The sequence below is a fragment of the Gigantopelta aegis genome, chromosome 9 (assembly GCF_016097555.1).
Source record: "Gigantopelta aegis isolate Gae_Host chromosome 9, Gae_host_genome, whole genome shotgun sequence".
Lineage (NCBI taxonomy): Eukaryota > Metazoa > Mollusca > Gastropoda > Neomphalida > Peltospiridae > Gigantopelta > Gigantopelta aegis.
Window position 1 is genome coordinate 84,269,999 of NC_054707.1, and position 14,545 is coordinate 84,284,543.

Consider the following 14,545-nt stretch of genomic DNA (forward strand, 5'->3'; position numbering starts at 1 on the left):
GGTTCTTACCTTGTCACAGTATTGTTTGTTCTTACCTTGTCACAGTATTGTTGGTTCTGACCATGTCACAGTATTATTGGTTCTGACCATGTCACAGTTTTGTTGGTTCTGACCATGTCACAGTATTATTGGTTATGACCATGTCACAGTATTGTTAGTTCTGACCATGTCACAGTTTTGTTGGTTCTGACCATGTCACAGTATTGTTAATTCTGACCATGTCACAGTATTGTTGGTTCTGGCCATGTCACAGTTTTGTTGGTTCTGACCATGTCACAGTATTTTTGGTTCTGACCATGTCACAGTATTGTTGGTTCTGTTGTCACAGTATTGTTGGTTCTGGCCATGTTACAGTATTATTGGTTCTGACCATGTCACAGTATTGTTGGTTCTGTTGTCACAGTATTGTTGGTTCTGACCATGTCACAGTATTATTGGTTCTGACCATGTCACAGTTTTTTTGGATATGACCATGTCACAGTATTATTGGTTCTGACCATGTCACAGTATTATTGGTTCTGACCATGTCACAGTATTGTTGGTTCTGTTGTCACAGTATTGTTGGTTCTGTTGTCACAGTATTATTGGTTCTGACCATGTCACAGTATTGTTGGTTCTGTTGTCACAGTATTGTTGGTTCTGACCATGTCACAGTATTATTGGTTCTGACCATGTCACAGTTTTGTTGGATATGACCATGTCACAGTATTGTTGGTTCTGACCATGTCACAGTATTATTGGTTCTGACCATGTCACAGTTTTGTTGGATATGACCATGTCACAGTATTATTGGTTCTGACCATGTCACAGTATTGTTCTAACCATGTCACAGTTTTGTTGGTTCTGACCATGTCACAGTATTATTGGTTCTGACCATGTCACAGTTTTGTTGGTTCTGACCATGTCACAGTATTGTTAATTCTGACCATGTCACAGTATTGTTAGTTCTGACCATGTCACAGTTTTGTTGGTTATGACCATACCACAGTGTTATTGGTTCTGACCATGTCACAGTATTGTTAGTTCTGACCATGTCACAGTTTTTGTTGGTTCTGACCATGTCACAGTATTATTGGTTCTGACCATGTCACAGTTTTGTTGGTTCTGACCATGTCACAGTTTTGTTGGTTCTGACCATGTCACAGTATTGTTAATTATGACCATGTCACAGTCTTGTTAGCTCTGACCATATCACAGTTTTGTTGGTTCTGACCATGTCACAGTATTGTTGGTTCTGACCATGTCACAGTATTGTTGGTTCTGTTGTCACAGTATTGTTGGTTCTGGCCTTGTCAAAGTATTGTTGGTTCTGGCCATGTAACAGTTTTATTTGTTCTGGCCATGTCACAGTTTTGTTGGTTCTGACTGTGTCACAGTTTTGGCTGCTGCTTAAATGAGGTGGACTTTGAATCAGGTTTAACTGTATTGAGTTGTGTGTTTCTGTTTTCAAATAAAAGATAAGCTGTATCACATCACCTTGCCACTACCATCACAAAACCCTAACAAACTGAACGATTTATTTAGTCTTATGCCTCTAATTGTAAAAACCATAGCTAGTCCTAATGATTAACTATTTAATTAGAGGCCTGGTGTTTTAATAATGTCTATCCCAGTAGTAATTACTGGAAAGTGGAAACTAACAATTATTGATTTCATGAAATTAGAAATCGTAGGGTTTTTTTCTCATTGCCAGTGTGTGCCATAGAATCTATTATTCATCCAAAACACATGCGTTCACAAAATGAATTGATTAGTTCAATGATAACGTGCACGAAGTCTTCAGTAGCAACGTGGTGTGGTTATGTAAAGATACAACTATATTTATCGTAGTATGGTTATGTAAAGATGACAACTATATTTAGCGTAGTATGGCTATGTAAAGATGACAACAGCTACATTTAACGTAGTATTGTTATGTAACGATGACAACAGCTATATTTAACGTAGTATGGTTATGTAAAGATGACAACAGCTGTATTTAACGTAGTATTGTTATGTAAAGATGACAACAGCTATATTTAACTTAGTATGGTTATGTAAAGATGACAACAGCTATATTTAACGTAGTATGGTTATGTAAAGATACAGCTATATTTAACGTAGTATGGTTATGTGGATATGACAACAACTATATTTAACGTGGTATGGTTATGTAAAGACGATAACAGCTATATGTAACGTAGTATGGTTATGTAAAGATGACAACAGCTATATGTAACGTAGTATGGTTATGTAAAGGTGACAACAACTACATTCAACGTAGTATGGTTATGTAAAGGTAACAACTACATTCAACGTAGTATGGTTATATAAAGGTGACAGCAACTACATTCAACGTAGTATGGTTATGTAAATGTAACAACAACTACATTCAACGTAGTATGGTTATGTAAAGGTGACAACAACTATATGTAACGTGGTATGGTTATGTAAAGGTGACAACAACTATATTCAACGTAGTATGGTTATGTAAAGGTGACAACAACTATATGTAACGTAGTATGGTTATGTAAATGTAACAACAACTACATTCAACGTAGTATGGTTATGTAAAGGTGACAACAACTATATGTAACGTGGTATGGTTATGTAAAGGTGACAACTATATTCAACGTAGTATGGTTATGTAAAGGTGACAACAACTATATGTAACGTAGTATGGTTATGTAAATGTAACAACAACTACATTCAACGTAGTATGGTTATGTAAAGGTGACAACAACTATATGTAACGTAGTATGGTTATATAAAGGTGACATCAACTATATTCAACGTAGTATGGTTATGTAAAGGTGACAACAACTATATGTAACGTAGTATGGTTATGTAAAGGTGACAACAACTACATTCAACGTAGTATGGTTATGTAAAGGTGACAACAACTATATGTAACGTAGTATGGTTATGTAAAGGTGACAACAACTACATTCAACGTAGTATGGTTATGTAAAGGTGACAACAACTACATTCAACGTAGTATGGTTATGTAAAGGTGACAACAACTACATTCAACGTAGTATGGTTATGTAAAGATAACAACTATATGGAACGTAGTATAGTTATGTAAAGGTAACAACAACTACATTCAACGTAGTATGGTTATGTAAAGGTGACAACAACTATATGTAACGTAGTATGGTTATATAAAGGTGACAACAACTACATTCAACGTAGTATGGTTATGTAAAGGTGACAACAACTATATGTAACGTAGTATGGTTATGTAAAGGTGACAACAACTACATTCATCGTAGTATGGTTATGTAAAGGTGACAACAACTACATTCAACGTAGTATGGTTATGTAAAGGTGACAACAACTACATTCAACGTAGTATGGTTATGTAAAGGTGACAACAACTACATTCAACGTGGTATGGTTATGTAAAGATGACAACAACTACATTCAACGTAGTATGGTTATGTAAAGGTGACAACAACTATATGTAACGTGGTATGGTTATGTAAAGATGACAACAACTACATTCAACGTAGTATGGTTATGTAAAGATGACAACAACTATATGTAACGTAGTATGGTTATGTAAAGGTGACAACAACTATATGTAGCGTAGTATGGTTATGTAAATGTGACAACTACATTCAACGTAGTATGGTTATGTAAAGGTGACAACAACTACATTCAACGTAGTATGGTTATGTAAAGATGACAACAACTACATTCAACGTAGTATGGTTATGTAAAGGTGACAACAGCTATATTTAACGTAGTATGGTTATGTAAAGATGAAAACAGCTATATTTAACGTAGTATGGTTATGTAAAGATGACAACAACTACATTCATCGTGCTATGATTGTACACGGACCAACCTTGTTCGCTTGGTGCTGATAGACACTGGGTTCGCATCGCACTATCAGCTCCCACCTAACGCCAGTTTTGTCTGTCATCTTGTGTTAGCATTTTTATAAAACAATATATATATATATATATATATATATATATATATATATATATATATATATATATTACGGGCGTATGAAGGTGCTAAAACGTGTTTGTGTTTGTGTGTGTGTGTGGGGGGGGGGGGGGGGCGTAATCACACACACACACGCACACACTGACATATAAATAAAAAATACATGTATAAATATATAGAAACCAATGCTGCTGCTAAAACGGGGTGAGTACGTGGCCCCTGCCCCCCCCCCCCCCCCCCCCGCTTCCTACGCAAGTGTTAATGTAACATATCATATAGCCGTGTCAGCGTTAGCAACCCTGGATCACTGCTTAACATACATTACGTCCATGTTCTAAGCAACAACAACACCACCACCACCACCACCAACAACAACAACAAAGCAAACAAAACAAACAACAACAACCCTTTAAAAATAACAAAACCAACAGAAGCTCATTCACTCTCGCACACACAGATGCATTTGCATCCATAGGGTGAGGATATACAATCAGAACCCACTGACTCACACGAACGCTCAGATTGAAACCAAATATTGACCCATGACCATTAAAAGAACAAACCGGCAGATGGACATGGCCAGTGATCTATAATACCAATATATATATTTGTATTTCCTCTCCCAGTTCAGCACCGATTCGAAGAAAGTGATAAAGTACATCAAACGGAAGATCAAGGGTCGGAAAGGCGAGAAGCAGACGGAGGTGAAGACGATCCACATCGTGCCTGACGACGACGAGGCCAAGTGGGCGAGGAGGTCGGCAAACAGCGCGGCCAGCCGCACCAGCACCGACACCGCGTACTCGTCGTGCAGCACCGAGAGTCGCGACAACGACGGCATAGAGGTCGTGCACGACATGGCAGTCGATACTCCAGACACCTGCTGACACGGGACGCGCCGATAGTCTTACATCGATGGTGCTACTCTTCACGGTACGCTACAGTTCAGTAGGCTCCTTTTGTCCGGATCCGTGGCCTTTAAACACAAAACAAAAATTGATTTGACAACCACAACTACTTTAGACATCTAACTCGGCTAGAGCGCGATATACAAAATGGCTGCCGATGTGTATATGGAATGTAATGTATACATCTTGCATTTAGATCTTTATCATCGCTAATGGCCCTGTCACACTATAGCGTATGAGAGAAACGTATGAGTTGCGTATGAAAATTCATAAAATAATTTTCATACACAAGAAGCCCTTGAAAATGCAGAATTGTGCGTATACTTACCGTATTTAACCTATGCGTAGCTTATGAGTAACGTATGGCCAGCGTATGTCAGCGTGGGACTAGCGTATGGCCAGCGTACTCTGCGTATGGCTAGCGTATGAGTAGCGTATGAACTGCGTATGTCCATCGTCTCTCGTCCGAGGTCCACGAAGAAGTGAAGAAGAGCTAGAAATGGGAACCTATATGTACACTTTCTCAAAACGCTGGCAATACGCTGGGTATACACTGGCCAGACGCCAATCATACGCTAGTTGTACGTTAATTACGTTACTCAATCGTCAGGCATACGCCAAGATGTCTATATGCGTTGCAGATACGTCAGACATACGTTACAAGTACGTTACTCATGCGCTATCAATGCGCTGTTAATACGCTAGCTATACGGTACACCTTCATGCCAGCGTATTTCAGCGTACGACCAGCGTACTCGACCTAGGAGTCACGTACCTCTAGCGTATTAAGCGTATGCCTAACGTATGCTTAGCGTATAAACCATACGTCGGAGTAAGCACACATATTTTAAACATGCTTAAAAATAATTTTCAACCTCGCCGTATGCCATCGTATGCCAACGTATGCCACCGTGCTTCATACGTATACAACCTATGCCTAACGTACGCCTAGCGTATGTCAGCGTATACCAGCGTATGAGTGATATTTTTCATACGCTGACATACGCTAGTACGATACGCTACAGTGTGACAAGGGCCATAACCACTCAATAACCACTCCAATGAATGTGTAATGTCAACATTAGGTGACAAACACACCTCATTCGTCCATTTAGCGCATCTCGTACCAGAGATGTCACATTTTATATATGCCGTCACTTTTTAGAGGTACATGGGAGCCAAGTTTCCTCTAAAATAGTTCTGGTTGTCAGATAAAAAGAAGGTAGGAACAAAATGGTCCCGAATTCCAGGAAAAAGACTCTAGTAGTATATTATTGCTTTCTATGTCTTCTGCTAAGATGTAGAGAGAGATCTATACCTGAAATTTCACATCGAGCACATAAACGATTCCTTGCTGTGTTGTCGAAAGTAGTAGTCTATATGACGGAAGCGGGTTTTTACTTTATCTCTACACAGTGTTGAATTAACCATACGTCTGATACGAAATAGTTAGTGTAAACCTAACTCTAACCCTGAATTAACCATACGTCTGATACAAAATAGTTAGTGTAAGACTAACCCTAACCCAGAATTAATTAACCATACGTCTGATATCAAATAGTGTAAACCTAACTCTAACCCTGAATTAACCATACGTCTGATACAAAATAGTTAGTGTAAGACTAACCCTAACCCAGAATTAATTAACCATACGTCTGATATCAAATAGTGTAAACCTAACTCTAACCCTGAATTAACCATACGTCTGATACAAAATAGTTAGTGTAAGACTAACCCTAACCCAGAATTAATTAACCATACGTCTGATATCAAATAGTGTAAGCCTAACTCTAACCCTGAATTAACCATACGTCTGATACAAAATAGTTAGTGTAAGACTAACCCTAACCCAGAATTAATTAACCATACGTCTGATATCAAATAGTGTAAGCCTAACTCTAACCCTGAATTAACCATACGTCTGATATCAAATAGTGTAAGCCTAACTCTAACCCTGAATTAACCATACGTCTGATACCGAATAGTTAGTGTAAGCCTAACCCTAACCCTCAATTAACCATACGTCTGATATCAAATAGTGTAAGTCTAACCCCGAATTAACCGTACGTCTGATATCAAATAGTGTAAGCCTAACTCTAACCCTGAATTAATTAACCATACATCTGATACCAAATAGTGTAAGCCTAACTCTAACCCTGAATTAACAATACATCTGATACCGAATAGTTAGTGTAAGCCTTACCCTAACCCTGAATTAACCATACGTCTGATATCAAATAGTGTAAGCCTAACCCTAACCCTGAATTAACCATACGTCTGATATAAAATAGTGTAAGCCTAACCCTAACCCTGAATTAACCATACGTCTGATATCAAATAGTGTAAACCTAACCCTAACCCTGAATTAACCATACGTCTGATACCAAATAGTGTAAGCCTAACCCTAACCCTGAATTAACCATACGTCTGATATCAAATAGTGTAAGCCTAACCCTAACCCTGAATTAACCATACGTCTGATACCGAATAGTGTAAGCCTAACCCTGAATTAACCATACGTCTGATACCAAATAGTGTAAGCCTAACCCTAACCCTGAATTAACCATACGTCTGATACCGAATAGTTAGTGTAAGCCTAACCCTAACCCTGAATTAACCATACGTCTGATATCAAATAGTTAGTGAAAGCCTAACCCTAACCCTGAATTAACCATACGTCTGATACCAAATAGTGTAAGCCTTACCCTAACCCTGAATTAACCATACGTCTGATACCGAATAGTGTAAGCCTAACCCTAACCCTGAATTAACCATACGTCTGATACCGAATAGTTAGTGTAAGCCTAACCCTAACCCTGAATTAACCATACATCTGATACCAAATAGTGTAAGCCTAACCCTAACCCTGAATTAACCATACGTCTGATAACAAATAGTGTAAGGCTAACCCTAACCCTGAATTAACCATACGTCTGATACCGAATAGTTAGTGTAAGCCTAACCCTAACCCTGAATTAACCATACGTCTGATATCAAATAGTGTAACCCTAACCTCGAATTAACCATACGTCTGATACCGAATAGTTAGTGTAAGCCTAACCCTATTCCAATTAGCCGTGCTTTAAACACAATGTGCAGATATATGTGTCTGTCTGTCCAGTCATCCATGAATCTCTTTGCATTTCTGTCTGTTTATCATTTGGTTTTCTATAACTTATATGTTATTTTTATAAATATAGTTAGAAGTATTTTATATGTACACATGTATTTATATATATAGATGTGTATGTGTATGTATGGGTGCGTGGGTGCATGCGTGCCTGTATGTATGTTACATTTTATAGAGGTATGATTGTGTGTGTGTGTGTGTGTGTGTGTGTGTGTGTGTTTGAGAGAGAGAGAGAGAGAGAGAGAGAGAGAGAGAGAGAGAGAGAGAGAGAGAGAGAGAGAGAGAGAGAGAGAGAGAGAGAGAGAGAGAAAGTGTGTGTGTGTGCAAAAAATGTTTCTTATGTATTAAATTTTAACCATTTTAATTTCAGGTTGTGTTGCTCAAATTTATGATGTTTTTGTTATGGATAACTGTTTGGCAAGTCAGACTAACGTGTTGGCCAGTGAGTGATCCGAGGCCAGACATGTGCGGCTTGCGTCAAACTGATTGTACATTGGAATCGTGTTATGTTCATTAGACACAGTAACAACAGAATGGAAGGTTTCCCGCCAATCTGTGAACACTCCTTCTTCTCCGTCCAGGCTTTAGCTCATTGTGCTTCAAACCCGAGTCCGGCTGTGTTGGCCAATACCGCTCTCTTGAGACCCGAGTCCGGCTGTGTTGGCCAATACCGCTCTCTTGAGCCCCGAGTCCGGCTGTGTTGGCCAATACCGCTCTCTTGAGGCCCGAGTCCGGCTGTGTTGGCCAATACCGCTCTCTTGATCAAAGTTCTCCAGTCAGAAAGCTGGTCCGCCAGAGGTGCTCGGTGTACTATAATATTCAACTTGTGTAAATGTCGAGTGTGGATTGATGTGTTTGTATTCCGGTGACTAGCAGTGTTTTCAGTCCAGTAGTTTTGTGTAGCACCATTAACAATAGTTCATTAACCTCACACCAATAGAAGCCAGACTAGTAGTAGTTAACGTTACATCACAACACCACTTGATAACGAGCTGTTGGCTTCACCAGACATTTGGACAGTTAACCTGGAAATCGGAACAACGCTAATTGTATCCGTTCTGCTACTGGATTCAACTGCTTCCCATTTCCATGGGAAATGTCTTGTAGCAGAATTTGTTGGTTTGGCTGTTACAAAATTGATAAAATGATAAAGAAAAACATTGGTGTACGTGGTGACCAGGCTGTCGAGAAAACCGTTACCCATAATCAAAGACGTATCTCTGCGCATTGTAGTATATTAGATGGTAGACGAAGGACCGAAACGACTAAGTATTAACATATTGGTGTGATGTATTTTGAAGATGTATATCCCCATAGGCACACACACACACACACACACACACACACACGCGCGCACACACGCACGCCCACACACAGGCACACACAGGCACACACACATACACACACAGGCACACATAAACACACATAAACACGCAAACACACACACACACACACAGAAACACGCACACACACACAGGCACACACAGATACACACGCACACACACATATACACGCACACACACACACAAAGATATACACACACAGAAACACGCACACACACACAGACGCCAACACATATACGTACATACATACATACATACATACATACATACATACATCATACATACATACATACATACATACATACATACATACATCATACATACATACATCATACATACATACATACATACATGCTTATGGCTGAGTTAAAGAGCATTCTTTTTAAGGATGACTCAATAGTTGCATATTGCGGCCGATTCGGTGCCATAGGTTCGAGTCCCAGCAACGGCATGAGACTATTTTTGAGGCCAGAAAGGATTTAATTATTCCCTGCGCCAGTGCGTTAATATCTATGTATGTAACAGTCAACCTCGACATACATACAATATATAGATATTCATACATCAATACATACATACACACACAGTATGCCAGCAGATTTGCAATGCATAATGAAGATTTGTTTATTGAAATGATATCAATGCAACACTGTAAATACAAGTATTTAAGTAAAGAAATGTGCAATTTGTTCTAGTATTTAAAGCTTTCCACAGTGAAGCGTATTTCGCCATTGTTAGTTCAGTCAGCATTATTAAACATTTTGAAAATGAATTTCCTCTGTTATATGTCAGTCTAACACAGTGTTTGCCATGGAAGGTAAGTGGTGACGCCCACCCCGTTCGAGTTCGCCTGGACAGTGACAGGAGAGCGGCAAACCGATCACCTGGTACTTGGGGTTTGGATGTTCACCTCATGAACAACAATGAGGAACCAATATTAGGAAAAAGACTGAATGTTAGATACGTCATGTGATCACACACTCATATTGTTTAATCTAAGAATTGACCGCAATTATTTTTTGGTTCATGCAAGTATGAACGGAAGAAAACGATGTGCACACTATGACTCCGTTGGTAGGAGTGGCTTAAATGTTTTCGGTTCATTGAGATCTGAACAAAAGAAAAAGTAAGCATATCTGGACCAATCGCTGAATGAGATTACCGTAAAGTGTATAGACGCAAAGAAACATTTAATTATATCACTGTAAAAGATATGCAAATTATATTTGGATCCTTATTTTAAATAAAATATAAATATTTAAAATTGATAGGTGGATGTAATAGAGTTTTTGACGAGGTGAAGTGAGAGATGATTCACGATGGCTGTGATACTGCAGGTGACACGTACGTCGAAAACCCTTTGGTCTGAACGACCAACATGCCACACAGCTATTAAAATCACTGGACCTGGTTTCTAAACTCTATGGCATAGGTTTTCTCCATCAGAGACATTTTAAATGTTATTGTTTAGGTTATCCGTTTCCATACATCAGAAGTGTTTCTAGCAATCGTGTTATTTCTAGTACCATGAAATGCTTCTTTTCATATTAAAAACAAACAACAACACAACCCCGGTACCTCTAAGAAGTAGCGGGTATGCACACGAGCTCTAGTCTACTTTTGAAGGGTATTTCCACGTTTTAACATCACACTCTTGGTTTACTCTATTGTAACTTTATCTAAATGTAGATTAACCAAACTTGGTGTGAATGTTCACAGGTTGAACTATGGCTTGTGTTGTATAACCAAACTTGGTGTGAATGTGTACCGGTTGAACTATGGCTTGTGTTGTATAACCAAATTTGGTGTGAATGTGTACCGGTTGAACTATGGCTTGTGTTGTATAACCAAACTTGGTTTGAATGTTCACAGGTTGAACTATGACCTGTGTTGTGGTATTATTGAATACGGCAATTGCATATCACTTATCTGTATTGTAAAATGGATGACATAATCCAAACTTCCATTTCAGCAGATCTAATCGGTGTTTCACGTGTAGAAGCTATTTTTGTAATCCCACCAGAGTTGTCTCCCATAGATTACTACTAACTGAGAACATCAGCCTGCTGCTTGAATTTACTGAACAGTTAAGTGTGAGCACTGCACGTGTTTCTAGAAGTTGAACATGAACACGCACATACACATACACATACACACGCGCGCGCGCACGCACACGTACATACACACACACACACACGCACACACACGCGTACAGACAGCTCCCCCCCCCCCCGACATACATACACAGACGGATACAACACACACACACACACACACACACACACACAAACACAGAGGCGCGCACACACACGCATGAACACGCACACAGACCTACACATAACACACAGACACACACACAACACCCACGCACACAACACCCACGCACACAACACACACACACACACACACACACACACGTGTTGATAACAAATAAATAAATATAAAATGACATGACATGGTGCAAACCAATAATTTGTTGGGGTTTAATTGACAATAATATGGTCTGTCTTGTCAAACTACGAGCGAACTGCCTTGGGGCATATAGGGATATCTTGTCAAACTAGGGGCGAACTGCCTTGGGGCATGTAGGGATATCTTGTCAATAGAGATTCATTAGACAGTGATTCGTTACGCAGTGATAAGTGATAGAGATTCATTAGACAGTGTTTCGTTACGCAGTGATAAGTGATAGAGATCATTAGACAGTGATTCGTTACGCAGTGATAAGTGATAGAGATTCATTAGACAGTGATTCGTTACGCAGTGATAAGTGATAGAGATTCATTAGACAGTGATTCGTTACGCAGTGATAAGTGATAGAGATCCATTAGACAGTGATTCGTTACGCAGTGATAAGTGATAGAGATCCATTAGACAGTGATTCGTTACGCAGTGATAAGTGATAGAGATTCATTAGACAGTGATTCGTTACGCAGTGATAAGTGATAGAGATCCATTAGACAGTGATTCGTTACGCAGTGATAAGTGATAGAGATCCATTAGACAGTGATTCGTTACGCAGTGATAAGTGATAGAGATTCATTAGACAGTGATTCGTTACGCAGTGATAAGTGATAGAGATTCATTAGACAGTGATTCTTCAAAGAGTGATAAGAGATAGAGATCCATTAGACAGTGATTCGTTACGCAGTGATAAGTGATAGAGATTCATTAGACAGTGATTCGTTACGCAGTGATAAGTGATAGAGATTCATTAGACAGTGATTCGTTACGCAGTGATAAGTGATAGAGATTCATTAGACAGTGATTCGTTACGCAGTGATAAGTGATAGAGATTCATTAGACAGTGATTCGTTACGCAGTGATAAGTGATAGAGATTCATTAGACAGTGATTCGTTACGCAGTGATAAGTGATAGAGATTCATTAGACAGTGATTCGTTACGCAGTGATAAGTGATAGAGATTCATTAGACAGTGATTCGTTACGCAGTGATAAGTGATAGAGATTCATTAGACAGTGATTCGTTACGCAGTGATAAGTGATAGAGATTCATTAGACAGTGATTCGTTACGCAGTGATAAGTGATAGAGATTCATTAGACAGTGATTCGTTACGCAGTGATAAGTGATAGAGATTCATTAGACAGTGATTCGTTACGCAGTGATAAGTGATAGAGATTCATTAGACAGTGATTCAGTGATAGATAGAGTCATTAGACAGTGATTCGTTACGCAGTGATAAGTGATAGAGATTCATTAGACAGTGATTCGTTCAGTGATAAGTGATAGAGATTCATTAGACAGTGATTCGTTACGCAGTGATAGAGATTCATTAGACAGTGATTCGTTACGCAGTGATAAGTGATAGAGATTCATTAGACAGTGTTTCGTTACGCAGTGATAAGTGATAGAGATTCATTAGACAGTGATTCGTTACGCAGTGATAAGTGATAGAGATCCATTAGACAGTGATTCGTTACGCAGTGATAAGTGATAGAGATCATTAGACAGTGATTCGTTACGCAGTGATAAGTGATAGAGATTCATTAGACAGTGATTCGTTACGCAGTGATAAGTGATAGAGATTCACAGTGATTCGTTCATTAGACAGTGATTCGTTACGCAGTGATAAGTGATAGAGATTCATTAGACAGTGATTCGTTACGCAGTGATAAGTGATAGAGATCCATTAGACAGTGATTCGTTACGCAGTGATAAGTGATAGAGATCCATTAGACAGTGATTCGTTACGCAGTGATAAGTGATAGAGATTCATTAGACAGTGATTCGTTACGCAGTGATAAGTGATAGAGATTCATTAGACAGTGATTCGTTACGCAGTGATAAGTGATAGAGATTCATTAGACAGTGTTTCGTTACGCAGTGATAAGTGATAGAGATCCATTAGACAGTGATTCGTTACGCAGTGATAAGTGATAGAGATTCATTAGACAGTGATTCGTTACGCAGTGATAAGTGATAGAGATTCATTAGACAGTGATTCGTTACGCAGTGATAAGTGATAGAGATTCATTAGACAGTGATTCGTTACGCAGTGATAAGTGATAGAGATTCATTAGACAGTGATTCGTTACGCAGTGATAAGTGATAGAGATTCATTAGACAGTGATTCGTTACGCAGTGATAAGTGATAGAGATTCATTAGACAGTGATTCGTTACGCAGTGATAAGTGATAGAGATTCATTAGACAGTGATTCGTTACGCAGTGATAAGTGATAGAGATTCATTAGACAGTGATTAGAGAGTCATTAGACAGTGATTCGTGATACGCAGTGATAAGTGAGAGATAGAGATCGTTACGCATTAGTGATAGAGATCCATTAGACAGTGATTCGTTACGCAGTGATAAGTGATAGAGATCCATTAGACAGTGATTCGTTACGCAGTGATAAGATGATAAGTGATAGAGATTCATTAGACAGTGATTCGTTACGCAGTGATAAGTGATAGAGATTCATTAGACAGTGATTCGTTACGCAGTGATAAGTGATAGAGATCCATTAGACAGTGATTCGTTACGCAGTGATAAGTGATAGAGATTCATTAGACAGTGATTTCGATTCATTAGACAGTGATTCGCAGTGATAAGTGATAGAGATTCATTAGACAGTGATTCGTTACGCAGTGATAAGTGATAGAGATTCATTAGACAGTGATTCGTTACGCAGTGATAAGTGATAGAGATCCATTAGACAGTGATTCGTTACGCAGTGATAAGTGATAGAGATTCATTAGACAGTG

At 38.9% G+C, this 14,545-nt stretch overlaps 1 protein-coding gene across 2 annotated transcripts in view; it reads left to right on the forward strand.

The window, feature by feature from the left end:
- The window catches only part of LOC121382055, a 31,285-nt gene extending 22,150 nt beyond the window's left edge, over positions 1-9,135 (forward strand). For both annotated transcript variants that reach the window (XM_041511531.1, XM_041511532.1), the window contains exons 3-4: positions 4,566-4,872; positions 8,348-9,135. In XM_041511531.1, coding sequence (XP_041367465.1) covers positions 4,566-4,826 — 261 coding nt within the window. In that variant the 3' untranslated portion in view covers positions 4,827-4,872; positions 8,348-9,135. The remainder of the gene's footprint in view (positions 1-4,565; positions 4,873-8,347) is intronic.
- Positions 9,136-14,545: the final 5,410 nt, after the last annotated feature.